The sequence below is a fragment of the Morus notabilis genome, unplaced genomic scaffold (assembly GCF_000414095.1).
Source record: "Morus notabilis unplaced genomic scaffold, ASM41409v2 Scaffold169, whole genome shotgun sequence".
Taxonomy (NCBI): Eukaryota; Viridiplantae; Streptophyta; class Magnoliopsida; order Rosales; family Moraceae; genus Morus; species Morus notabilis.
In genome coordinates this window covers 5,523-30,044 of record NW_010357428.1, presented here as the reverse complement: position 1 = coordinate 30,044, position 24,522 = coordinate 5,523, and the positions used below count along the sequence as shown (strand labels likewise).

At 39.8% G+C, this 24,522-nt stretch overlaps 4 protein-coding genes across 10 annotated transcripts in view; 2 read left to right on the top strand and 2 right to left on the bottom strand.

The window, feature by feature from the left end:
• Positions 1-2,514: 2,514 nt before the first annotated feature.
• LOC21394365 (gamma-tubulin complex component 4) lies at positions 2,515-9,271 on the top strand. The gene is made up of 16 exons (XM_024170445.1): positions 2,515-2,910; positions 3,007-3,301; positions 3,410-3,546; positions 3,798-3,896; positions 4,295-4,415; positions 5,069-5,341; positions 5,582-5,662; positions 5,744-5,827; positions 6,310-6,396; positions 6,522-6,577; positions 6,698-6,865; positions 7,049-7,274; positions 7,747-7,835; positions 8,050-8,203; positions 8,341-8,463; positions 8,545-9,271. Exons 1-16 carry the CDS (start codon positions 2,741-2,743, stop codon positions 8,611-8,613), a joined length of 2,232 nt encoding a protein of 743 aa, XP_024026213.1. The 5' UTR covers positions 2,515-2,740; the 3' UTR covers positions 8,614-9,271.
• Positions 9,272-11,597: 2,326 nt separating this feature from the next.
• Positions 11,598-14,409, bottom strand: LOC21394364 (putative S-adenosyl-L-methionine-dependent methyltransferase FRAAL3718). Its single transcript, XM_024170618.1, has 7 exons — positions 14,083-14,409; positions 13,692-13,843; positions 13,445-13,565; positions 12,877-13,001; positions 12,662-12,790; positions 12,406-12,570; positions 11,598-11,849 (listed from the first exon to the last, which is right to left on the bottom strand). The coding sequence occupies exons 1-7, from the start codon at positions 14,273-14,275 to the stop codon at positions 11,778-11,780; spliced, it is 957 nt and encodes a 318-aa protein (XP_024026386.1). The 5' UTR covers positions 14,276-14,409; the 3' UTR covers positions 11,598-11,777.
• Positions 14,410-15,199: 790 nt separating this feature from the next.
• On the top strand, positions 15,200-17,873 carry LOC21394363 (blue-light photoreceptor PHR2). Its single transcript, XM_010089973.2, has 4 exons — positions 15,200-16,331; positions 16,899-17,131; positions 17,227-17,313; positions 17,559-17,873. Exons 1-4 carry the CDS (start codon positions 15,333-15,335, stop codon positions 17,638-17,640), a joined length of 1,401 nt encoding a protein of 466 aa, XP_010088275.1. The 5' UTR covers positions 15,200-15,332; the 3' UTR covers positions 17,641-17,873.
• A 155-nt stretch (positions 17,874-18,028) lies between these two features.
• The window catches only part of LOC21394361 (magnesium/proton exchanger), a 9,942-nt gene continuing 3,448 nt past the window's right edge, over positions 18,029-24,522 (bottom strand). For all 7 annotated transcript variants that reach the window (XM_024170520.1, XM_024170523.1, XM_010089971.2 and 4 more), the window contains exons 7-9: positions 18,835-19,051; positions 18,604-18,733; positions 18,029-18,471 (exon numbers count right to left, since the gene is read on the bottom strand). In XM_024170520.1, the coding sequence (XP_024026288.1) occupies positions 18,174-18,471; positions 18,604-18,733; positions 18,835-19,051 (645 nt within the window). In that variant the 3' untranslated portion in view covers positions 18,029-18,173. The remainder of the gene's footprint in view (positions 18,472-18,603; positions 18,734-18,834; positions 19,052-24,522) is intronic.

Genomic DNA, 24,522 nt, shown 5'->3' with positions numbered 1-24,522 from the left:
GGTTACATAAATAATCATAGAATTTTTATTGATATTCATAAAATATTCATAAATATATGCACATAAAATAATGAATAAACTCTTTTATTAAATAAATAATAAATATCCTATTACATCTTATGCTTCTAGGACACCATTCCCAACAGAACAGACCAAGAACCGAACATCAGACCCAAGAACTGACCACCAGACTAAGAATAGACCAAGAATCGACCAACCAGACAAAGAACAGACCAATAACAAACTATAATAAAACATTAAAAACATACATTTTTACATATTTTTTGATTTTTTGGGTATTAATAACCATTGTAATTTATAAAAGAGAAAAAATATATTGGTAAAAAGAGAAAAAACCAAGAACAAACCAAGATGTTCTTGGTCTGTTCTTAATTTTTTCATTTTTTACCAATTTTTTTTCTCTTTAATAAATTAAATATCTCTCCAATCTTCGGGACTAGTTCGAAGCTTTTCAAAAAAAAAAAAAACAACATCATTGTCTATTCTTGGTCAAGTGTTGTCGGTTCTTGGTCTGTTATTAGTCTGTTCTTGATTTTTTAATATTTTACCAATTTTTTTTCTCATTAAAAAATTAAATGTCTCTCCAATCTTCGGGACTAGTTCGAAGCTTTCAAAAAAAAAAAAAAAACATCACTGTCTATTCTTGGTCAAGTGTTGTCGGTTCTTGGTCTGTTCTTAGTTTTTTCTTTTTTTACCAAATTTTTTTTCTCATTTATAAATTAAATGTCTCTCCAATCTTCGGGACTAGTTCAAAGTTTTCCAAAAAAAAAAACATCACTGTCTATTCTTGGTCAAGTGTTGTCGGTTCTTGGTCTGTTCTTTTTTTACCAATTTTTTTTTCTCTTTTATAAATTAAATGTCTCTCCAATCTTCGGGACTAGTTCGAAGCTTTCCAAAAAAAAAAACAACATCATTGTCTATTCTTGGTCAAGTGTTGTCGGTTCTTGATCTGTTCTTGGTCTGTTCTTGGTTTTTTTAATATTTTACCAATTTTGTTTTCTCTTTTATAAATTAAATGTCTCTCCAATCTTCGGGACTAGTTCGAAGCTTTCCAAAAAAAAAACAACATCATTGTCTATTCTTGGTTAAGTGTTGTCGGTTCTTGATCTGTTCTTGGTTTTTTCTTTTTTTACCAAATTTTTTTTTCTCTTTTATAAATTAAATGTCTCTCCAATCTTCGGGACTAGTTCGAAGCTTTCCAAAAAAAAAACATCACTCTCTATTCTTGGTCAAGTGTTGTCGGTTCTTGGTCTGTTCCTTTTTTACCAAATTATTTTCTCTTTTATAAATTAAATGTCTCTCCAATCTTCGGGACTAGTTCGAAGCTTTCCAAAAAAAAAAACATCATTGTCTATTCTTGATCAAGTGTTGTCAGTTCTTGGTCTGCTCTTGGTTTTTTCTTGGTTTTTTCTTTTTTTACCAATTTTTTTCCTCTTTTATAAATTACAATAGTTATTCATACCAAAAAAATCAAAATATATGTAAAAATGTAGGTTTTTAATGTTTTATTAGAGTTTGTTATTGGTCTGTTCTTGGTCTGGTCGGTCGGTTCTTGGTCTGTTCTTGGTCTGGTGGTTGGTTCTTGGTCTGTTCTTGGTCTGGTGGTCGGTTCTTGGTTTGTTCTTGGTCTGGTTGGTCGGTTCTTGGTCTGTTCTTAGTCTGGTGATCGGTTCTTGGTCTGTTCTTAGTCTGGTGGTCGGTTCTTGGTCTGTTCTTGATCTGGTGGTCGGTTCTTGGTCTGTTCGGTCTGTTATTGGTATGTTCTTAATGCGTTTTGTTATGTTCGGCCGGTTATTGGTCTGTTCTTGGTTTGTTTTGAAAAAAATAAAATAAGAATAAAACCTTAATGTTAATTTAGAGAATAAAATCTTAGTGTTACTTGAGGGAGAGCAGATTCCGTTGCCTCGTTGACTTGAGTTCTGGAAATAGCCGTCTTAGTTGAGGAAGAATAGTTGTTTTGTGATGCCATTTCAGTTGTGGTCTGGAGGCGTGGGTGTTCTGGTCGGGTCAGCGTTCGGAGGGTCGGTGGAAATGGTTGGTCGGCGTTGGGGTTGGTCGGTCGGCATTTAGGATGGTCAGTCGGTGTTCGTGAGGATCGGTCGGCGTTTTGGGGAAGGTCAGTCGGCGTTGGGGTGGAAATGGTCGGTCGGCATTGGGGTTGGTCAGTCGGCGTTCGAGAGGGTCGGGTCAGAGTTCTGGAGGGTCAGTCGGCGTTCGGGATGGTCAGTCGGTGTTCGTGAGGATCGGTCGGCGTTTGGAGAAGGTCGTTCAACGTTGGGGTGGTCGGTGAGAACCAGAAGAGAGAGAGAGAGGAAAGGGGGTCTGGGCAAAGAAGGAATGGAAAGAAAAAGAAAAAAAAGAAAGAAAAAGGGTCAGTCGGGTGATGGTCTCTTCAATTTTGAGAGAAAAAAAATTAAAATGTACACATAAATTAAAATGGGGTTTATTTTTTAATACGTAAAATACACATCAATGGTTTTTTTTATGAAAAAAAAATGGTCTGGATCCTCAATTTCTATTTTCTTCCGGTCTCTTTCATCAAAATTTCTCCAGGCAGTCCCGGCTTGGCACTGAACCCGCGCAAGAGAGCCGGTAAAAACATCCGTTCCCACTTTGCTGCGACGCATTTTCAATTTCAAAAAAATTTTCAGTTAAGTTTGGAGGTCATCATCCTCATTTCAAACCAACTCCAAAATTAGAGAGAGAGAGAGTGAGGATAATGCTTCACGAGGTTCTGCTGGCGCTCCTGGGCTACACGGGCGATCTCATAATCGACGAGAGAGATCACCGCAATTCCCTGGGCATCGCCTTGTCTCCCGACGCTCCCATCGCCGACGAGCCCACTTTCAAGCTCGCTCCCGATATCTCCTTCCTCCAACCCAGCGAAAGGTGGTGCCTATAACCAAAAAATGGAGAAAATCGCTTGAATTGTTTCAGCCATGGTAGTCTTGTGATTGTGAAATTATTCTTTCACTTGAAATGCAGGGATCTGATCGAGAGGATCGTGACGCTAGGGTTTTATTACCGAGAGCTCGACCGATTCGCGACCAAGTCTCGGAATTTGAGTTGGATAAGGTCCGAGAACGCGAGCCCTTTAGCGACGATCTCCGAGTTGTCCAAAGGAAAAACCGGAAAAAAGCAGAGCGTGTACCGTAGAGCTATTGCTAATGGTATTGTTGAGATTCTGTCGGTATATAGGTCGGCTGTTCTCCACATTGAGCAGAAATTGTTGTCCGAAACTGTCCCCATTTTGGCCACTGTAACTCAGGGCCTCAATAAGGTTCGCTTCTCATACTCTGAATTTATTTATTTGTTTTTGTTCATTTGTTATACGTTATTTTGTTTTTACGAATCTTGTGATTTGGTTCTTCTCTTGTTTTGTATGTAGTTTTTTGTTCTTTTACCGCCTTTATACGAGCTTGTTCTAGAGATAGAGCGCAATGATATTCGCGGCGGTCAACTTCTTAACCTTTTGCACAAACGATGCCATTGTGGAGTACCCGAATTGCAGACGTGCATTCAAAGGTGTGCATCTCGTTTAATCTTTCGATCAATGTACATTAGCACGGAACAGCTTTACTATCCGTTTTTGTTTCTTCAGTTTCTTTTGACAATTATCAGTAAACCTAAATGTAGTCGTTCTTAAATATAATCCACTGCTATTGTCTGTTGTTCAATGAATCCATGAAATGAAAGATAAGTGCTTATTTAACTTTGAAACAAATTCTATGCTGCTCATGTTACTTCCCCTTTACTTGTCCGTGTTTGAAGCATAGGCTTCTTTGGCATGGACATCAGGTTATGTATAACCAGCTTGCCTCATGGATGGTTTATGGGACTCTTCAAGACCAGTATGGAGAATTTTTCATTAGGAGGTAATGTTTGACGACATTCATTTCTTTGGCCTGATGTGAATATCATTGTCAATTTTGTTTCTTTGCTAGAATTTAGTTTGTGTTTTTCAGGCTTTTCTTACAGAAACTTTATAGTTTGGCGGATTGGATATCTTTATAACTGATAAGATACTTATTCTGTAATTACATTAGGTATCTGGCTAATTTGTTAGTCAAATTTACTGTGATAATATGACATTAATGGTATGCGAGTGTGGGCTATAATTTCTTATAATTTCCTTAAAGTCATGTTTGGTAGAACTTCTGCGATTCACCTTTCTCTTTTTTTCTTTTTCAAAAGGAAAATTTTATTTCCATATTTGCTTCTGTTTTTCTGCGCCAGTGACATAATATGTTTTATGGCTGTATATAACTTTCAGGCAGGAGGACAGGGATGTAGAGCATGGTTCTTCTCATTCGGACATATCGGAAAAGTTGGCACGCTTATCTACTGATGATACGTCTCTAACAGATTGGCACTTGGGTTTTCATATTTATTTGGTATCTTGAGTGTCTCTTTTGCTATGGCCATGTTGTTTCATACTCATAGTTTGCACCTATCTACGTTTAGCTCTTAATTTGTGGATGTAGATTGATTTCTTGTATTGAATACTTGTGAGATGAAAAGGATATATTTGGTAGTGATTTCTCGTCAATGTTCACAACCCAAAAAAAAAAAAAAAAAGGAAAAACAGAGTATTAGATAGTATTGTTATCAAGTTTGTTATGTTTACTTTTTTCTTGCCAAATTTTGCTTTCATTTTTTAAAGGATGCCTAGTGTGAATTTATGAGTTTATCTACCACTCTTTTTATGTTGTATTGCAGTTTTAAAAATTCCAAATTTTGTGCACTTGCGTTAATAAGAATTATTGTCCATGTTAGATACCACTACTCCTTGACTTAGAAAGGGCGCTATAAGTTATACGCATGAGATAAAATTTACTCGAGAAGTGTTAGCCTGAATAGTTTTTACCTGCTGTGATGTTGTCATCGGGATAGATTTATCTTTTCTTGAAAGGCTTGAAGGATCTGAAATTTCATCCTGTGCAGCAAATTGTTCTTTCACATCTCTTTCTCAAGTGTTAACTAGAAATTCTTTTTCTAGACTTGTTATTAAATATACTCCTTTTCCTTTTTTTTTTTCTTTTCGTAGGATATGCTGCCAGAACATATCCATATGCGTGTTGCAGAATCAATTTTATTTGCAGGTAAAGCTATAAGGGTTCTTCGCAATCCAAGCCATGCATTTCGGTTTCAGGATGCTGCACATCATCACCAGATGCCAAAAGGCTCTCAGAAATTTCAAGGGTTCACAGGACGTTTTCCTTTCCAAAAGGAGCCACTTGTTGATACAGAAAATATTGGAGAAGAATTGCTGCCCCAGTCTGAGGCTGATAAGATTGAATCTATGCTTTTAGACCTAAAGGTTTCCTTGCACTACCTTTATATCATGAGAAATTCACTTTGCATGCATTACGTTACCTTTATATCATGAGAAAGTCACTTTACATGCATTACGTTCTGTGACATACAGCTTTACAAACTACAAAGTGATAGTTGGGCATGCATTCCCTTCTTTGATTATTCTAAATTAATGCAAGAATATCTTTTTTTTTTCCCTCATAGAACTCCTAACTGAATGTTAATGATAAACTTCATTTTGCAGGAATCATCAGAATTTCACAAAAGATCATTTGAATACGCTGTCGATTCCATTCGCGCTATTGCAGCCAGTCATCTTTGGCAGGTGCTGACTGCTGGGTGTGATAAAGTTGGTTATGTGATATTAATGAGTGCAAAGTCTGATGTATTTATTCCATTTCTGCAGCTTGTGGTTGTACGAGCTAATTTGAATGGCCATCTGAGAGCCCTAAAAGACTATTTTCTTTTGGCAAAAGGAGACTTTTTCCAGGTAATGAGTGGACGTACATGCATAGAGACCAATATCTTTTTTGTTTAAGCAAGTCGAAGCTTTTCGTGGGCACTTTTAACGGACTACTATCCCTACTGCCATCCACTATTGCCTTGTGTTTGCAATATGGACCTTGTCTAATAGCATGCATATGCATCTTTTTTGAGGGCTTTGATTTTTTCCCCCCCTTAATGGTTCTGGAACTGCCGTATCTATATCTTTGTCAATGTTGTTGACAAAAAGGTCTTCAGAAACTCATTGAACTTTTCCTCCTGAATGTCATTTATAAATGCATTTTTTCTTTGACAATTTAACTTCTCGTCAAGGGATAGGGAAATGGGAATATGCTATTTCTGGAGTTATACTTTCTTGAGATATGCAGGACGTACCAACTGTAGTGACATGTCTTTGAAGTTTTTTCATCTAAATTTTCCCTTTTTTTTATTTCATTTTAAAGGAACATGACATAATTTTTATTCCAGTGTTTTCTTGAGGAGAGTCGCCAGTTGATGCGTTTGCCTCCTCGCCAGTCAACTGCTGAAGCTGACCTTATGGTCCCTTTTCAGCTGGTAATAATAGAATGGAGCGTAAAAAATATTTTCCGATTAGCTGAAAGTATTTTTTGTTTAGCGCTGGTTTTGGGAATGAATATTAGTTGTTTGGAAATAAATTCATTGGCCTAATTGTAATGTAGGCGGCAATAAAGACTATTGGTGAGGAAGACAAATACTTTTCCAGAGTATGCTTGCGGTGAGAGCCCTTCCTTAGTTCTCCAAATGTTTGATTTTTCATGCAGTTTTAGAATTTGTGCAACTTCATCTTAAGGTTTCATGAAGAATGTATCATATTTTATCTTTATCAACCTTCTAGGATGCCTTCATTTGGAATGACTGTTAAATCCTCACAAGGAGATTTAGCGAAGGATGGTAATTCAGGTGCTACTTCAGATACAGCCATTGATGGCTGGGATGGGATTGCTCTCGAGTACACTGTCGATTGGCCATTACAGTTGTTCTTCACCCAAGAAGTGCTCTCCAAGTAAGATTTTATTACAACCGGTGGATGTCATGTTCTCAGTGTTCCCCTTGAATTTTATCACCTGCTCATTTTTAAAGAAGGACAAGGCCTTTTGAAACAAGGACACGGCTTCTTAAGATTTGATTATTGCTAATTATACCTTTACATTCATATGCATGCACGCCCACTATAATCCTGCTTCAGATATAGTAGGGTCTTCCAATATTTGCTGCGGCTCAAACGCACACAAATGGAATTGGAGAAATCATGGGCCTCCGTAATGCACCAAGATCACACAGATTTTGCAAAACGCCACAATGACCGCGTAAATGGTTCAGCACCTCAACAACGACGGCAACGATTCAGACCAATGTGGCGCATTAGAGAGCATATGGCATTCTTGATTAGAAATCTTCAGTTCTATATACAGGTCATAACTAATATCATATTACTTTCTTCTGTGTTTACTTCCTCTCGAGATTAGTTCTCTGTGAAATGAAAAGAAACTTGATAGTTGATAACGTGATAGTTGGTTAAGGGTGGGTTAGTGGTTAGTAGTTAGTTAGTGTTAGACATATATCTGTGAATAGTATGGATATAAATGTTAGCAATTGATGAGGTTTGCAAATTGTTTGGTAATCATTTGGTCTTGGGCAACCACGATGGGGAGAGTTAGATAGTCTCTTGAATACTATCTCAGCTAGGGTGGTTTTCAGCGATTTCCGTCAATAGAGGTTCTTTCTTTCATTCAAATTCTTCTTGTTAGATCAGTGTTCTCTCAGTTCCATATTCCCATTTAAACTTTTTTTTTTGTCTTACGTGGATGTCATGGAATCTCAGTGGAATTTATTTAAGCTTGCATTTAAGATTCTCATTATTTATTTATTTATTGTTTGTCTTAGGTGGATGTGATAGAATCTCAGTGGAATGTGCTTCAAGCTCACATTCGAGATTCTCATGATTTTACAGAACTTGTGGGATTCCATCAAGAGTAAGTCAAGAATATAGTTTCTGATTGCATTAAATCATATCATTTTTCATTTGTGGTTCTCCAAAGGATGTAGCGTCCAAGTCTTCAGAAGATTTGCTCCGTTTTTGCTTGACTACTTCTAGTTGACGCTAATACTTTATACAGTTTCTATAGTTCTCATCTTTTATGTGGTTGCTGCTGCACCTGGGATGACTATCTGATTATTTTTTTACAGGTATTTGTTAGCTTTAATTTCACAATCTTTCTTGGACATTGGATCTTTATCAAGAATACTAGACAGTATAATGAAACTTTGTCTTCAATTCTGCTGGAGCATTGAAAACCAAGAAAGAGGTGCAGATACATCTGAACTAGAACATATAACAGAGGTACATCAGCTAACATGAATATATTATGATTTTTCTCTGAGTTGGTTTTCATCTTTTCATTTCTCACCTAGAAAATTCCTCAATTTCATGAAGTTCTGACGCCAAATGCGGATCGTTTTTCGTTGTACTTGGTTCAGGAATTTAACAAGAAATCGAACTCGTTGTACACTATATTGCGTAGCAGCAGGCTTGTTGGAAATCAGCGAGCCCCATTTCTGCGGCGTTTCCTTGCGCGTTTGAACTTCAATTCATTCTTTGAGGTAATGCAATAATTATCTAATACTCTAGTTTTAGCTTAGCCCCGGACGTTTCTAACATCTTATTACTCCCCTCATTACCAGGCAACTGCAAGGGGTGTCCTGAATGTTGTCAGACCTCGTCCCGCACATTCAGTTTTGAATCAAGACTAACATTATATCACGAGTTTTGAAGTGCTTTCTCGTATATACAACAGTTTGCCATGTGAATATGATCACTGGTGAATTATCTCATTGTTGTGAGATTACTGAAGGAAATTACAAGTGCCCAGATAATGCTCCAGCGTAAGAAATGATTTTCAAGCTGTCCTGACAGGTAGGTGAGGCTTTTAGTATTTTGCCTGAGGAGGCGCACAGAAAATCAGCTTGACGTTCTTCTGATCATCCTAATGTTGGTGGGGCTGATGAGGATGTTCTTGAATGTGTTGATTCTGCTTGGTAATCCAGTGGTAAACCATCCCTGGGAAGTTAGGTTTGCTTTTTTGGGTTGGTAGTTTGAGTTTATCGATCCTAGGATGAGCCTACAGTTTCCACTCATGTGCCCTAAGGCGGTGCTTTGCCATTCTCTACTTTAGATAGATTTGCTGGTTCTGGTCGATTCTAAACCCCCCTTGGTGAATCCTTGGAAAACGGGTGGAAAAAAAGGTCTTTCGAGTAGAAAAGTTTGCAATTCTTAAAGCATTAAGTTTGCACTTTTAGTCAACTATGAATTATGACTAGTGCTACCTGAAAATAAAAAGAATTATTAAAAAGACAAAAAAAATATGTGAATTGGATTTGAGCATAAAGTTGTCTATAGATTATGGAATCAAGATCTGCTGTCCATTTTTTTTGTCTGGGTGGTTGTTTTTCTAATTAAAATTTTGACATTTCATAATTTGTTTAGGTATTTTTAGCACTTTATTTTTATTTATATGGTTAAATTCATAAATTTAGATGACGTATTAAATAATAGGTTTTATTTTATTTTATGAAAAAAAAGGAGAATTCTTCCATGGTAAGGCAGGATATATATATATATATATATATATATATAGATTTGAACAGTTAGAGTTTAGATATAAGGTGCATGTTTGGAACTGTTTTGAAAACGGTTTTTACGTATTCTCAGTATTTTGAGAAGTAAAAAATGAAAATAAAAACGAAACGATGTTTGTTTAGCAAATGTTTTAAAAATAAAAATGAAAATGAAAACAATGAGAATGATTTTTGTAAAGAATTAGAAAACAGTTAAAGTTGAAAGTTTTCACTTTTCTGTTTTTATTTTTTAGTATTTATTAACAATATTATAATATATTAATTAATAAACACGATTTTATTTTTTTTTATTATACTCAAAATAATCTTTTAAAAAATTAATTAAATGTAATTTCAGAATCGGTTTTAAAATGATTCTCAAAACAATCTCATTTTTACTTTTTATTAAAAATAAAATCATTTTGAAATCAATTTTAAACGCACTGATTTTTGTATTTGTAAATGTTTTATTTAATCAAATTGCATCTAAATAATATAATTTGTCGATTAAAATTGTATGTTACTAGTTGAATATTTCTTCATATCATGTCTCAATCTTCTTATTTTTTTATCTTCTTATTTTATTTTATGAAAAAAAAGGAGAATTCTTCTTGGGTAAAGCTGAATACAGATTGTTTTTCTTTTTATAATACAAATTTGAACTGTTAGTTATAAGATTTTCATATCTTTTAATATTTTATTTAATCAAAATCTGACAAGTTAAAATTTACATCTAAATAATTTAATTTGTCATTCAAAATTGTATCTCACCATTGGAATATTTTTTTCATATTATGCCACCAAATATTAAGAGAAAAATCAATTTATTGAGTAGGTCACTCATCAGACCACCGTTTTCGGGACCTCCCAGACGACTGGGTGTGCTGTGTGCAACTGCTAAAAGAAGTAGTACGGACAATTGAGGATTATGCATGTCTGTTTAAAAAATTTAAAAAAAAAATAATGCACGGGTTATAGATCTGAATAAGATGTTTATCTAACAATGTTGTTAGTCATAGTAGCAATCTACGTTATGCGATTGAAAAAAAAATGTATCATATTGTTTAAACGGACATGTTGTTTATAGAACTTAGGAGGTAATGGTATGAGCTATTATCATCAAATATGCCATGAAGATTATCCGTCAACAATTATTCCCCATAAAAAGAAAAGCTTCACTCCATTAAATGTTACCTATATTGGACCATTTCTAGTGCAAATATCAATGTCACTACTATTATATTTTACGCCTCAATGCATATCATTATTTCAATTTTCACATGCTACTTTCCTTTTTGTCATAATGATTTAGCATGGGTTGTTTTAATAGGGGTATTAATCTTTGGAATCAGAGATGCTCTAAAATTTGGTCAAAATGACATAAAAATATAAAAGTATGTAAAACTATACAAATGGATGTTAAAATATAGCCCTATCAGAATGTCCTTTCATACTTACCGTAAAAATCTCAAGCTATTGAGTATTTTTAGTCTCATCTTAACTCCAATGCGAATTTCAAGCAATAGGCAGGACCTCAATTGTTTTTCTCTCCTCTTTTGTTTTTTTTTCTTTGGGGATTCATTTAAGAGGCTCGGATTTGTACACATTAAATAGTGTCAACTTGGCAAGAGTCGTTATGAGGCCTATGTTATACATGACGACAAAGAACTTGGTAGTTGTGTTTCGTGCTTTTATATTTTTATTTCTTAAGCAGCAAAAAAGTTGGTGGCTTATTTTGGGAGCGGGGTTGTTAACTGATTTAGATAGGAAAGGGTTGGTAGATTGTAGTTGCACGATAAATCCTGTGTCTAGGAAGCTTGCCACGTAAATCCAATGCAAACAACTCAACTCATCTACCACAAGTCAACGGCCAGCAATAATTCTTCTCTTAGCTTAAATAATAATAAAGTAATTTCTTGACAAGACTTCTTTATAAATAGAGTTAATTATTAACTGTTAAATCTACTTAAAATTATATTATATTAAAAAATATAATTTTTGATATCGGCTGAAAAGATAGACATTTTAATAGTTTTTTTTTTTTTTTTTTTTTTTTTTTTTTAAATCTACCTAAAAAACTCCCTAATAATAAAAAAAGAAAAATAAAAAGGGCACAAAAATTGCTTCTTTCTTTATCTGAAGAGATTAACGTAATCAATAAGCATCAGGATGCCAAGTTCCAAAATCTGTCATTACAAAATGTACAATCCACTGGCTTAGCAAAAGGCAAGACCGTGCGGAAACAAACAGGTCAGTGTGTAAAATGTAATTATCTGAAGGAAATAGATGCTTAATTCAGTTTAAAGCTCCTCAAAGCCTTCTTCATCCCCTTCTTCCTCAACTCTTTGAAACTCCCTTCTCCATGTTTCCATCTATCAAAGATGCAAATACTTTAGAAATCTCAAGCCAAAAAACAAAAAAAGCCATTTGCAAAGTTACGAAATAAAAACATGTCATGGCACAAATTAATCCTAGTCGTCATTGTAATGACTTTGGCTTTCTTATTTCTTTTGTGTGGGCTCCGTTTGGTTTAGTCTTTATGTGTGCGTGTGTGTTATACAAATTTTAAATTTCGTTTTGGCTATTTTGGGTGGTTGGTTTCTTTTGACTCTTGGTTTGTAAGTTATTTTACTTTTATTTAATAAATTTGAGTTGGTTGTTTGGTGAGGGATAGGGTTTTTAGTAGATGCCAACATAGCAGAGATGCACAAAAATTCTTTGCTGCTAGTTGAAACCTTTCTTCATTGAAAAATAAAAACACGTCCAGCACCCCGAGCTCGTAGTTGCTGATAATGGTAAAAAAATAGAAAAAAGACAAATAAACGAACCGAGACAACGAAATAAAAGTAAATGAAAGGTGAGCACTCTTAATATGATCCTTGACACAACCAACCGTATCAAGAAAAAGCACACCTGCAATCCTCTTACCTGATCATCAGAAAACCGCAACTGCTCTGCAAGAAACAACATATTGTTGTAGTTTTCTGGTGTTAAAGACTTCCCTAAACTCCTCGCAACTTCATCATGGCTAATCATGTTCACACGGAAGCCATTGCTCATGAACACTTTTTCCATCCATTCTCTTATACCATACTGCAAAAGAGAATAACTCAAGTGGTGTGTTTCGTGACAAAGGAAAAAAGTAGAGATTTTTAACTCCATTTTGGGCATTAGAGAGGTAAACCTTGATCGCCGTATCAGTTTCTGCCAACCAAGCAGGCAATTCTCCCAAGAAAAAACATCCGTTTGTGGCCAACCCACTTACAAGGAGCAAAATCTCTTCAAAACTAGATAATGTCATCAACGGCAGTCCCTATAGTGATAAAACTAAAAGCGATTCCTAAATCCCTCTTCTGCTAAAGATAATAAAGTATGGCTTTTGGGAGACTGAAAAATTACCTGTATGGCCCATACGCTAGGCAGATTACCATTAAAGCCTTTAGCACGCAGGCTTTGCTGGAGGTTGGATGACTCTAATGGAACATGGCGGAACAAGCAGCCTTTTGGCATTTTAGCCCCAACATCTGATAATGAATTTTAGGAAATCACAATCACATGTTACACTGCTTGGTTACACGGAAAAAGCAAACATATAAGAGAAACCTTAATCTTTAGAGTTCATGGAAATGCGAATGGCAAGATGAAATCCATGAAAGAGGGAGGGAAAAAGAATTGGTGTCCTTGTTGCAAAAGTAGATTTTTAAGACATGCAAAAACAACTGGATGATAATATCAAGTGTCAACAACGTTATGAGTCCATAAAATTCAATCCATTTAAAGATTCCCTAGATTACAAGCAACACTTCAAGCTAAAAGGATAAGATCATTACACAATTTTCAGACAGTTATAAAGTTGTCTGCAAAATGCCCAAGTAATTTTGAAATTGTCAATCTTATCGCAAACTGCAATCTGAAATGTCCCAATGCCAGCAATATTATGCATTTGGAACTATCAAACACCGCGTACCTTCAAGCTTTTCAGCTGCAGTTTTGAATATCCTATCTGGGGATACATCAAACATAATGGTTGAGGTTGGCCAACTAAGCCGATAAGGCCGGGTGTCCATGCCGTCCGTTAGCAAAACAACCTGCAAACTCAATAAGGACACAGTTCAACTTCAACATTGGAATTAAAAAAAAAAAAAGAAAAAGAAAAAGGAAAAAAGAACAAAGAAGTGCTCATTTTTCGTGTCCTGGCACTACCTAGTCATCACCTGCTTTAGCCCATCAATTTGATTAACTATGTCAAGCAATTTGTCATCAATGAATTTAGTTGCAAGTAAATAATGGAGCGAGCATTGCTTCTTATCAATATCAATATGATGAGGAACAAAGCAACCTGCATATGGATCGAGGAAAATAGGCTCTGCACGCAAAATAAACGCACTTGAATCATAATCATGCTTAATGTCAAACAATCACTTCAGAAAAGAACAATATAAAAGTGTCGAGTCATTTTTATCTACTCCCACAACATTTCTACTAGGCTTTGTTGCCCAAGTTCAAGCATTATTAAACTGTAAGCGCCAACTGTTCGACGAATTGCCTGAATGAAAATAAAAAGAAAATGGGCAGAACGAAAAAAAATGAAAAAATGGGTTTTGCCTGGTCGAAAGGTCTCCTGAAAACGAAGAGAAACGGCAGAAACGGCGGCTTGGAGTAATGGGTCGTTTTCGTCGTCGAGTTTTGCTCTCAGCTTGCCAGTTTTAGCACTTCTCTTGAAAGCGTTGTAGTTAATGGATATTGGGCGGGAGATAAGAGTGGATGGAATATAACGAAAACCAACAAAACATTCCATACAAAAACTTGATTTCTTGAGTTTGCAGATTGATTAATCTCCTTTTTTCCAGGGACGATAAAGTTTGCATGAAAGTTTAAGTCGGAACTCGGAAGAAGGCGAGTTGTCATTATTGTCCGTGCAATCTCTATCTATCGCCGCGTTCCCTTCTAGATCGGTTCCACCTGGGCCCAAGTCCCTCCCTTGGACGACAGCCCATTAAATTTTGAGGTAAAGGTGAAAAGAGAAAATTATATATTTTTGATAACTTTTTTTTCCCTAAAAAAAAAAAAACCTTTAAAAAGAGATTTTTTTACTAAACAATATTTTTGAAATGATTAAATAAACAGTAACTTTTTAAAATATTAAAAAAATTGTTATATTTCAGTTATGATATATGTCATCAAGTTTAATTTTCACTTTTTTTTTTTGGTGTGTGGCTTCAATCAGAATGCGCGAACTATTTCCAATAAAAATGCCTTTATGTCGAGCATGCAAAACGAAAGGAAAAAAAAAAGTGAATCACCATTAAATTGCAAGATATCATTTATAATCACCATTTCATTATTATTATTATTATTATTGCTGAAAGGTTAAAATTATGTTTACTCCTTAAGGTAATATTGCATATCCTCCCTTTTCTTTTTTGCGTTTCAATTACACCTACTTAATTATGAAAAAGAAAGATAACTTAAGAATGAAAAAGAAAGAGAATATCAACGACCCCACTATGAATCTCAAAAAAATGACCCATTAATGTATAGAAAATCAACGTTTGAAAACTTTTCAAGTCACCTCAAAAAAAAAAAAAAAAAACTTGAAAAGTTAGTAGAAGTGGTAGGTGCAGTCAGCGTAAGAAGGAACGCAGAAGATGACGATTAATTAAGAATAGTTGAGACAAATAAACCAACAAAATATAAAGCCTTTAACAAACTAACACACATTTTGCAATAGATAAAGGTTTAAGACTTTTGAGGCTAGAACAAACCAGAGGTATCCATACAAAAGCCCCAAGCCAACGAACAAAACACTGCTTTATCTTCATTTTCCTTCTTCTTCTCCAAGAAAAAGATAAAAAATGGAGTCCGATTCCAATCCCAAAATGAAAATGGAGAAGAACCCAGAAACCCAATCCTCCTCGGACGACCAAAATAATAACAACCAACAACTCTCCATCGTACCCATCGCCTCTCTCTCTCTTTCTCTCTCTACAATCCTTCCAAAACACTTCTTCCAAAACTCCAAACTCTCAGCCTTGTTTTCTCAGCCCACCTACAACAAGGTCAAACTTGCCGTCCCAACTCAAGCCTCTTCTCTCACCTCTCACCTTTCTCTCTCCTCCACTTCTTCTCCTCCGCCGTCAAAGCTCTCCTTCAAGTCGACAATCGCCGCCAACCCCCTCCACAACCCCCTCTCCTTGGGCCCACGCCGGCCCGCGGACCCCTCCAGCGCCGCCGCAGCCCGCCGGGCTTCCATCCTCTGGTTCCGCAACGACCTCCGGGTCCACGACAATGAGTGCCTCAACGCGGCCCACAACGAGTCCATGTCTGTCCTCCCCGTCTACTGCTTCGACCCCTGCGACTACGGCAAATCCTCCTCCGGCTTCGACAAGACCGGGCCGTACCGGGCCACTTTCCTGATCGAGTCCGTCAACGATCTCCGGCGGAATCTCCAGGCGAGGGGCTCCGATCTGGTGGTGAGAATCGGGCGGCCGGAGACGGTGCTGGTGGAGCTGGCGAAGCAGATCGGCGCCGACGCGATTTACGCGCACAGAGAGGTGTCGCACGACGAGGTTAGGGCGGAGGAGAGGATCGAGAAGGCGATGAAAGAGGAGAATGTGGAGGTGAAGTACTTCTGGGGGAGTACGCTGTACCACATTGAGGATTTGCCGTTCGGTTTGGAGGATATGCCGTCTAACTATGGCGGATTTAGGGGGAAAGTGAAGGGATTGGAGGTGAGGAAGACGATCGAGGCTTTGGAACAGATGAAGGGATTGCCTTCGTGTGGCGATGTCGAGATTGGGGAGATTCCTTCCTTGGTTGATCTGGGGATTAACCCTTCTGCAACTATGGCTCAAGTAAGCCTTCTTTGTTTTCAGAGTTTTGTTCTTTCACTTGAATTTGATGTCGTTGTAATTTTGGTTAATTTGCATTCATTGTCAAGAACATTTTTTCCAGGTTGGTTGTGGAACCTGTTGAATAGAAAGTCATGAAATTTGTAGGCAAAATGCTCTTCTGGGATTTGGAGGAAATGCTTGGAAGATAAACACAAACATAAGAAAATTGTCCTTGGTTTCTTATTCTGTAAAGAGCCCTATTGACAATAAGGTCTCAAATCATTTATTTCTGGGTTCTAGTTAGGTAAATAAGGGAAGATAAGGGAGTGTTTATATGCTCAGGCATAATATTAGCTGACCAAGGGTTGTGTTCCCGATTTGAGGTTCTTGATTTTTCTTCCGGAATTTGCAGAATTAGATTGGGTTTGTTGATTTTTCTTGAGGGAAATGCTTGGAATATTTAAGTTAGGTTTTTAGTTGTTCATCACACGGTGTAACTAACTGCAGGCTACTAATTCATGAAAAAGCTTCTGTTTAGTTCTTTTTTACCACTTTGGGGTGATTATAGTGTAATATTTTGTTGTTTAGGATGGGAAGCCCGCAGCGAATGCTTCGATGGTCGGGGGAGAAACGGAAGCATTGGAAAGGCTTAAGAAGTTTGCAGCTGAGTGCCAAGCACAGCCGCACAAGGGGGGAAGCAAGGATGGCAGCCATGATAGCATATACGGTGCAAACTTTTCCTGCAAAATTTCTCCATGGCTGGCTATGGGATGCCTCTCTCCCCGCTCAATGTTTGACGAGCTAAAGAAAACTGCTGCCAGGTATGACTCAAGCTCCTTTCTTTTCATCTGTGATAAGAGTTTTTACAGCTTTGTAAGATATTTCTGACACCATATTGAAACGCTATGATTGGCAGGACGATTTCAGCTTCGTCAGATAAGAAAGACGGTGGCAGTGGAATGAACTGGTTTTTGTTCGAGTTATTGTGGAGGGATTTCTTCAGGTATACGAGGAACTTTGCTTCTTCAAGCTCTTACAGGAATTCTGATATTTTCTCTCATGGATGAATTCAATATCCCCTGTTTTGTCTCTCATTTTATTTATAACATTCTTTGATTTACAGGGCTTTCATCAAACCTTTACATTGCAACTGAATCATTCCTTCTGTGTTTGGAATTGTATTGCATATTGAGATGTTTATTTTATTTGTGCAAGGTCAGTAATGTTTGTCTTGCTTGTTAATTGCAGATTCATTACCAAGAAATACAGTTCAGCAAAGAAACAGCTCGACAGCGTTCCAGCAACTGCTTGTACCGGTGCTTTTGCTTAAGGAAGAACATTTATTGGATTTGAGAAGCGAAAATTGTTTTGGGTTTCCTTTATCTATTTTATTATTTTTTTGCGCTCTAAGATTTAGTTAGATGGAGTAGGAATGCCTAATGTTGTCCATTGTTGAACACTGTTCTGGCTGCTAAATAGAGTGGTCAAATTTGAAAAGTCAGCTGTTCTAGACATGTCAAGTGTTTTTGGCCCAGCAACATCAAACATTTTGTTATGGCTGTCTCTCTCTCTCTCTCTCTTTTCTTTTCTTTTCTTTTTCTTTTCTTTTTTTTATTATTTATTTTCAGTTGCAGTTCTGGGTCCAAATCCACTCAATTCGAGTCGGATACCCTCTTGCCCAATCAGATGTATTACTACACATGTTCGCTTGTAGAAAATAAATGAATTGCACAAATTGTGCGGTATATACTATCCATAGACTGGAAAAATAAAGGAATCAATATTTATACAAGCTCAATAGTGTAACCAGTTTTCTATACTTATATATCAAAGTATAAGCAAAGCAAAACAAAACGCGAGTAATTATATGATGCCAGAAACTCTGAGAGAAGATAGCACAACAAAAATAATCCATAGCAACATGAAGTACGCACTTGTAACCCAGGCCCAGAGCTTTGGCCCTCCAAGTTCTGCTCCCAACGTTAGACGCCTATATACCAGAACAGCAATACAGCCCACTGAAGTAGAGAAAAACACAAGTAAAGAGAAGCTGAGTCCCTCTGCATTTTCGATTCTCAGTGGTTCTCTATATACGAAGAAGTTGTAGGCAGTGTTGATTAGCCATGGAACACCGATGCCAACATAAATGTTCACTGAATTGCTGCAACATAGTAAAGGAAAAATGTTAAATGAGTTTGACGCCCTGATAATTTATACAATTATTTCACTTAAACACCTTCATGGATGTTCACAACAAGAGTACATTTCTAAGTTGAAGGTCAGATGAGTAAACCTGCAAGTGATGTTTGCAATAGCAGAGTCTGCCGTTATCTGACGCTCCGCAGCAATCTTGCTCGCAACTAAATCTGGCCATGAAGTTCCACTTGCTAATGCAGTAAATGCTATGACATAAGGATTTATTCCTGCAAAGATTAAAAAAAAAAAAAGTATAGATGTAAATGCTGAACAAGGATATCCACCACATTGAAGGAACTGGAAGCTTTAATTCTAGAGTGCAAAATACCTGTTACGCAGCTTATTAGATCTGTGATTTTTGTCACTATGTGAGCGATACCACTGATGAAAATCAGAGAAGATATGAAGGCAATCCAACCATGAGCAATAGTGTATGGAGGCACAAAGGAAAAGAGAAATCTCCATGGAGCCAGAAGTAACTGCCAGGAAACTCTTGCGAATCGCAAACAGCTACTATTCATCTTTCTTGATTCTGCAGTTTCCAACTGTTGAAGGAGAAATCATATTATTCATGTCTCACGAGAAATCATATTATTCACGTCTCACGAGAAATTATGACTGTGTTTGCGATGAAATGTAATTTGAGCAAAATATTTTCCATATGCCAGCAGAAAAGATGCACATATTGCAATTCAGTTCAACAAATTTTGATAACGAGTCAACGACCACCCAAGTGTAAAGCACACAACTACATGATGGCAACAAATGAGTTGGAAAGCACAAGGTAACATGAAAGGTTCAACAACTAAGATTCTTATATAATCTAGTTCACAAGGTAGTGCGTTAAAATAAGAAATTTAAAAAAAGAGAAAAAAAAAAGGAATACAAAGGGGACTAGCTTTGGTGTTGTGATGATGCTACTACCCAAAAAAAAAATCAAAGTTAAAGCTTGCTTTGATTAAGATTTTTCAAAAGAAAAGATAAATAAATAAATAAATAAAAATATATATATATATATACTGTTAGCCCCTTTGTCTATTCCAGGAAGCGCAAGGGTATGGGGAGTGAGAATAGAGTAAGTGTTAGGGGGGGAATGTAATTTCGGGAACTAAGAGCTGACATGGAGAAGTCTGTTAGAAGGATTGTAGGAGTCAGGGGATTTAAGGGTGTGTGGGGACCTTGGGAAAGGCATTCGGTTATTTTGGGTGCTTTGAGCATTGGGAGGGTGGGACCTCGAAATTACCAGGCCTTCCTCAACCATTTACGTTTCCTTTCATACAGATTAGCTTGTACTCAGCCATGGCCCCGAGTCTATGGTGGCTCGTTATTGAATAAAAGGAGCAGACGCCCCATTTGCGCTGTTATTTGCCAATCTTCTTTTTCTCTTCTTGTGGTTATTACTCTCCAACTCGCAGGTTTCTAACAAATTGGTATTAGAGCCGGTGATCATAGCGGCGCCACCGGGAGATCGGCAAGCGATTGAGCGAGTTGCGAGTAAGGAGCGGAGGCTAAACCATATGAATGAGACGGTTCAGCTCTTGGGCACTATGGTTGATCCCGTACCTCGTATGCAAGAGGACGTTACGGCGATGGGGAACGGTTAAACGTGGTTCATGGTTCCATCCAGCGGATGAGAGCCTTACTTGCTCGACAGTTTGGCGCACCCAATCACGGGGTCCCCGTCGAGGGCGGTGGGCGGAATTTCGAGCAGGGTTGACGTCAGCGTCATGACTCCCCGGAGCAACCACGAGCTCGCGACCACCGCGGTGAGAAGCTGGAACTTCCAATTTTTTCCGGCGAAGACCCATACATGTGGCTATTCCGAGCCGAGCGGTACTTCGCCGTCAACGAGGTTGATGAGGAGGAGAAGGTGCTCGCGGCGTCCATCTGCATGGAAGGGAGGGCATTGGGCTGGTTCCAGTGGGTGGAGGCCCAGGAACCTTTTATGGGGTGGAGGGACCTCCGGACGGCCATCCTCCATCGCTTCAGTCGATCCGGGGAAGGGGACCCTACCGAGAGGCTGATGGCACTCCGGCAGAGTGGAACGGTAGCCGAGTTTCGTGACTCTTTTGAAGCGCTGGCGGCACCAATGAGGGGCATTCCGGAATCGGTGTTCAAAGGAGCGTTCCTCAACGGATTACGAGAGGACATCAGGGCGGAAGTAAAATTACACAGGCCCATTAACTTGCAAGAAGTTATGGACCTGGCCTAACAAATTGAGGCCTGAGATGATGCGGTGGAGAGGATGAGGAAGCTGAGGCTGGGCCGGGGAAGCAAGGGGGAGTACTTTGGCCGGCCCAACTCGGGGTGGCCGACCTCCAGCTCTTCTTTAGGCCCAGCAGAGAACCCCCTTCGATCCAATACTTACAGAGACAGTGCCACGACAGCCAAGGGGCGCATGTGGCCTTCTCTTTTGTCTCAGCGTGCACCAAGTGGGGAATCCAAGTTCCGCCGCTTATCTGAAGAAGTCCAACAGAGGAGAGCTAAGGGCCTTTGCTTCAGATGCGATGAATGTTTCAGCCTGGGCCACCGTTGCAAGAACCGGCAGCTACAGGTGCTCCTGGTGGCGGAGGATGGGACAGAGGAGATCGAGGAGTCTAGTGAGGAGTAGGATACACCGCCTGCTCAAGGGGGAGGGGTGACGACCGAAGCAGCAGCGGTGTCATTGAACTCGATGCGCGGAGTGGTGTCCTCTAAGACCATGAAGCTGCGGGGCTACTTGGGTACGCAGGGTGTCATCGTCTTAATCGACAGCGGCGCCTCTCACAGCTTTATATCGTTACCCTTGGTGGACGAATTGGCAATACCTACTGATACTACAGCCAGCCACGAGATCCAAGTGGGAAATGGAATGACATTCAAACAACATGGGCGCTGTCGGAATGTGAGGCTGGAGATTCAAGGCCATGAACTGGTCGAGAATTTTTTTCCATTCGAATTGGGGAGCGCCGGGCGTCACATGGCTGGGCACGTTGGGCGAAGTCCGAGCCAACTGGTCGGAATTCACGATGAAGTTTAAAAATGGGACTGACTGGGTTCACTGGAAGGGCGGCCCCACCCTGTGCGTTACGCCGGTAAGTTTACGATCCTGAACTCGTTCATTTCATTCCACTGGGGTTGGGCTATTGTTAGATATACGTTCCAGTTTGGCCGGAGAGCCGGCCGAGGAGGAGAGCCTCTGGAGTTACGGGCGGTACTCAGCCGTTTTGAGGGAGTGTTTGGTGTTCCAACCCGGCTTCCGCCGCACCGCGCGCACGACCACCGTATTGTCCTCAAGGATCAAGCCGCCCCGCCAAATATTCGCCCCTATCGATACCCGCAAATTCAAAAGGAGGAAGTGGAGAAGTTAGTAGACGAGATGTTGGCTGTCGGAATAGTCCAACCAAGCTGCAGCCCATACTCCAGTCTGGTGTTGTTGGTCAGGAAAAAGGATGGGAGTTGGCGTTTTTGTGTTGATTACCGTGCCTTAAACCAGGTTATGATCCCGGATAAATTCCCAATCCCGCTAATCGATGAGCTAATGGATGAGTTGCATAGAGCTAGGATATTTTCCAAGTTGGACCTGAGGGCTGGCTACCACCAGATCCGGGTTTGCGACTGTGATGTGGAGAAGACAGCGTTCCGGACTCACGAGGGGCATTACGAGATCCTCGTCATGCCCTTCGGCCTCACAAACACCCCCGCCACATTTCAAGCTCTCATGAACTCAGTTTTCCGACCCTTCCTTCGCCGATTCGTTTTGATTTTTTTTTTTGACATACTTGTTTACAGTAGAAGTTGGGAGGAGCACCAAGCTCATTTGGTAGCAGTTTTGGAAGTCCTAGAGCGTGAACAACTGTTTGCCAATCGAAAAAAATGTGCCTTTGGACGACCAAGCTTGGAGTACTTGGGGCACATCATTTCGGAAGAAGGGGTGGTAGCCGACCCTTCAAAGGTCCAAGCTATAAGCACATGGCCATCCCCTCAGACAATACGAGAACTTTGTGGATTCCTCAGTCTAGTGGGGTATTACCGGCGGTTTGTGGTGGGGTTTGGAGAGCTCGTGCGACCGTTGACAACTTTGCTTAAAAAGGGTGCCTTTAAATGGCAGGCGGAGGAAGAACAGGCGTTTGTCACCCTAAAGAAGGCCATGTCATCACTCCCGGTTTCGGCGATGCCCGGTTTTTCAAAGGAGTTTGTGGTGGAGACGGATGCATCGGGTTATGGAGTGGGTGCCGTTCTTATGCAAGAGGGCCACCCATTAGCTTATTTCAGTAAGGTAATGGCTCCAACTTTCCGTTTGAAGTCCGCCTACGAAAGAGAATTGATGGCCGTGGTATTAGCCATACAAAAGTGGCGCCATTTCCTTCTTGGAAGGCACTTTGTGGTGAGAAGTGACCAGCAAAGCCTTCGATACCTGCTAGACCAGCGACTACTTCCTCTTGAGCAACTCAAATGGATTACTAAAATCTTGGGTTATGACTTTGAGGTGCAATACAAGCAAGGGGCTGCCAACCGTGTCGTCTGATGCACTCTCCCGCCGCGGTGAGGAGGACCAGCCGAGCTTATCAGCCATCTCCCTGCCATAGCTGCTGGATTTCTCTGAGGTACAACGTGGTCAAAAGGCTGACGCTTCATTAGCCGACCTCATCTCACGGTTGCAGACCAATCAGGATGTTCCGACGGGCTACAAGCTGAACAACGGGATCCTTTTCTTTAAGGATAGGTTGGTTCTACCGACCGACTCGCCGTGGATTGGCAAGGTCTTGCACGAACTTCACAACTCGGTGATCGGCGGGCATTCGGGGTTCTACAGAACGTATAAGCGGATAGCTGCCAGTGTGTTTTGGAAGGGCATGAAGCAAGCCATTCGTACGTATGTAGCGCAATGTGTGGTTTGCCAATAGGCCAAGTACGAGGCTTTGTCCCCCGCAGGCTTGCTGCAGCCTCTCCCCATCCCGGACAAAGTTTAGGACGATGTTTCTATGGACTTCATTGGTGGGTTACCCAAGTCCCGCGGCATGGATACGGTTCTGGTGGTAGTAGACCGTCTAACCAAATACGTCCATTTCTGCCACTCGCGCATCCATACACGGCTCGCCAAGTGGTTGAATTGTTCGTCAAGGAGGTGGTTAGGCTCCATGGGTTCCCTCGTTCCATTTTGAGTGATCGTGACTCGCTCTTCATGAGTGGCTTCTGGCGTGAAATGTTCAAGATGCAGGGCACTAAGCTACACATGAGCACCGCCTATCACCCGCAATCCGATGGCCAAACCGAAGTTGTTAATCGCTGCCTAGAAACCTATCTGCGGTGTTTTGCCTGTGACAAACCGCGCCAGTGGCTGTCCTTCTCACCTCGGGCCAAATATTGGTTTAATACCACTTTTAATGCTTCCACCAAGTTTACTCCATTTGAGCTGGTGTATGGACGCCCTCCTCCAGTACTATATCGCTTTCAAGATGCTCCTTTGGTGGTTGCAGATGTGGAAGAGAAGCTGCTTCTCCGAAACCAGATGCTGGACGCCCTCAAGGATCACTTATCCTTAGCTCAGCAGCGCATGAAGAAGTTTGCGGATGCGCATCGTCGTGAGGTGATTTTTGTTCTAGGGGATTTGGTGCTCTTGAAACTACGGCCCTATTTCATGAAATCCCTGGCCAGACGACCACATGAGAAGTTAGGGCCACGTTTTTATGGACCGTTTGAGGTGCTCGAGCGCATAGGTTCAGTGGCCTATCGACTGCAACTGCCGCCCACAACACGCATCCATCCTGTCTTTCACGTGTCGCAGCTGAAACGTTACCAAGGGGCAGAGTTTAAAGGGCAGCCCTTACCTTCGTAGCTCACTGAGGACCTCAAGTTACAAGTCCAGCCGGAGGAAATCTTAAGCTTTCGCTCCGTGCAGGTTGGTGGCCATAATGTGGTGGAGGTTCTGGTTCAATGGACGGACTTTACCTACTTGGGAAGCTACTTGGGAGCCATTGGCCACCACCCAGGAACAGTTCCCTGCCTTTAACCTTGGGGACAAGGTTGGTCTTGA

What these genes read in the sequence shown, in the direction of transcription:
- LOC21394364 (XM_024170618.1), bottom strand. Translation starts at nt 14,275, where the DNA reads ATGGAATGTTTTGTTGGTTTTCGTTATATTCCATCCACTCTTATCTCC. An exon ending in TGCAGCTGAAAAGCTTGAAG is followed by an intron (nt 13,002 to 13,444) that starts GTACGCGGTGTT and finishes ATTCATTATCAG; the next exon opens with ATGTTGGGGCTAAAATGCCA. An exon ending in TGCGGTTTTCTGATGATCAG is followed by an intron (nt 11,850 to 12,405) that starts GTAAGAGGATTG and finishes CATCTTTGATAG; the next exon opens with ATGGAAACATGGAGAAGGGA.
- LOC21394363 (XM_010089973.2), top strand. Translation starts at nt 15,333, where the DNA reads ATGGAGTCCGATTCCAATCCCAAAATGAAAATGGAGAAGAACCCAGAA. An exon ending in CTTCTGCAACTATGGCTCAA is followed by an intron (nt 16,332 to 16,898) that starts GTAAGCCTTCTT and finishes TTTGTTGTTTAG; the next exon opens with GATGGGAAGCCCGCAGCGAA. An exon ending in CTAAAGAAAACTGCTGCCAG is followed by an intron (nt 17,132 to 17,226) that starts GTATGACTCAAG and finishes TATGATTGGCAG; the next exon opens with GACGATTTCAGCTTCGTCAG.
- LOC21394365 (XM_024170445.1), top strand. Translation starts at nt 2,741, where the DNA reads ATGCTTCACGAGGTTCTGCTGGCGCTCCTGGGCTACACGGGCGATCTC. An exon ending in CTATGCTTTTAGACCTAAAG is followed by an intron (nt 5,342 to 5,581) that starts GTTTCCTTGCAC and finishes TTCATTTTGCAG; the next exon opens with GAATCATCAGAATTTCACAA. An exon ending in TTATGGTCCCTTTTCAGCTG is followed by an intron (nt 6,397 to 6,521) that starts GTAATAATAGAA and finishes ATTGTAATGTAG; the next exon opens with GCGGCAATAAAGACTATTGG.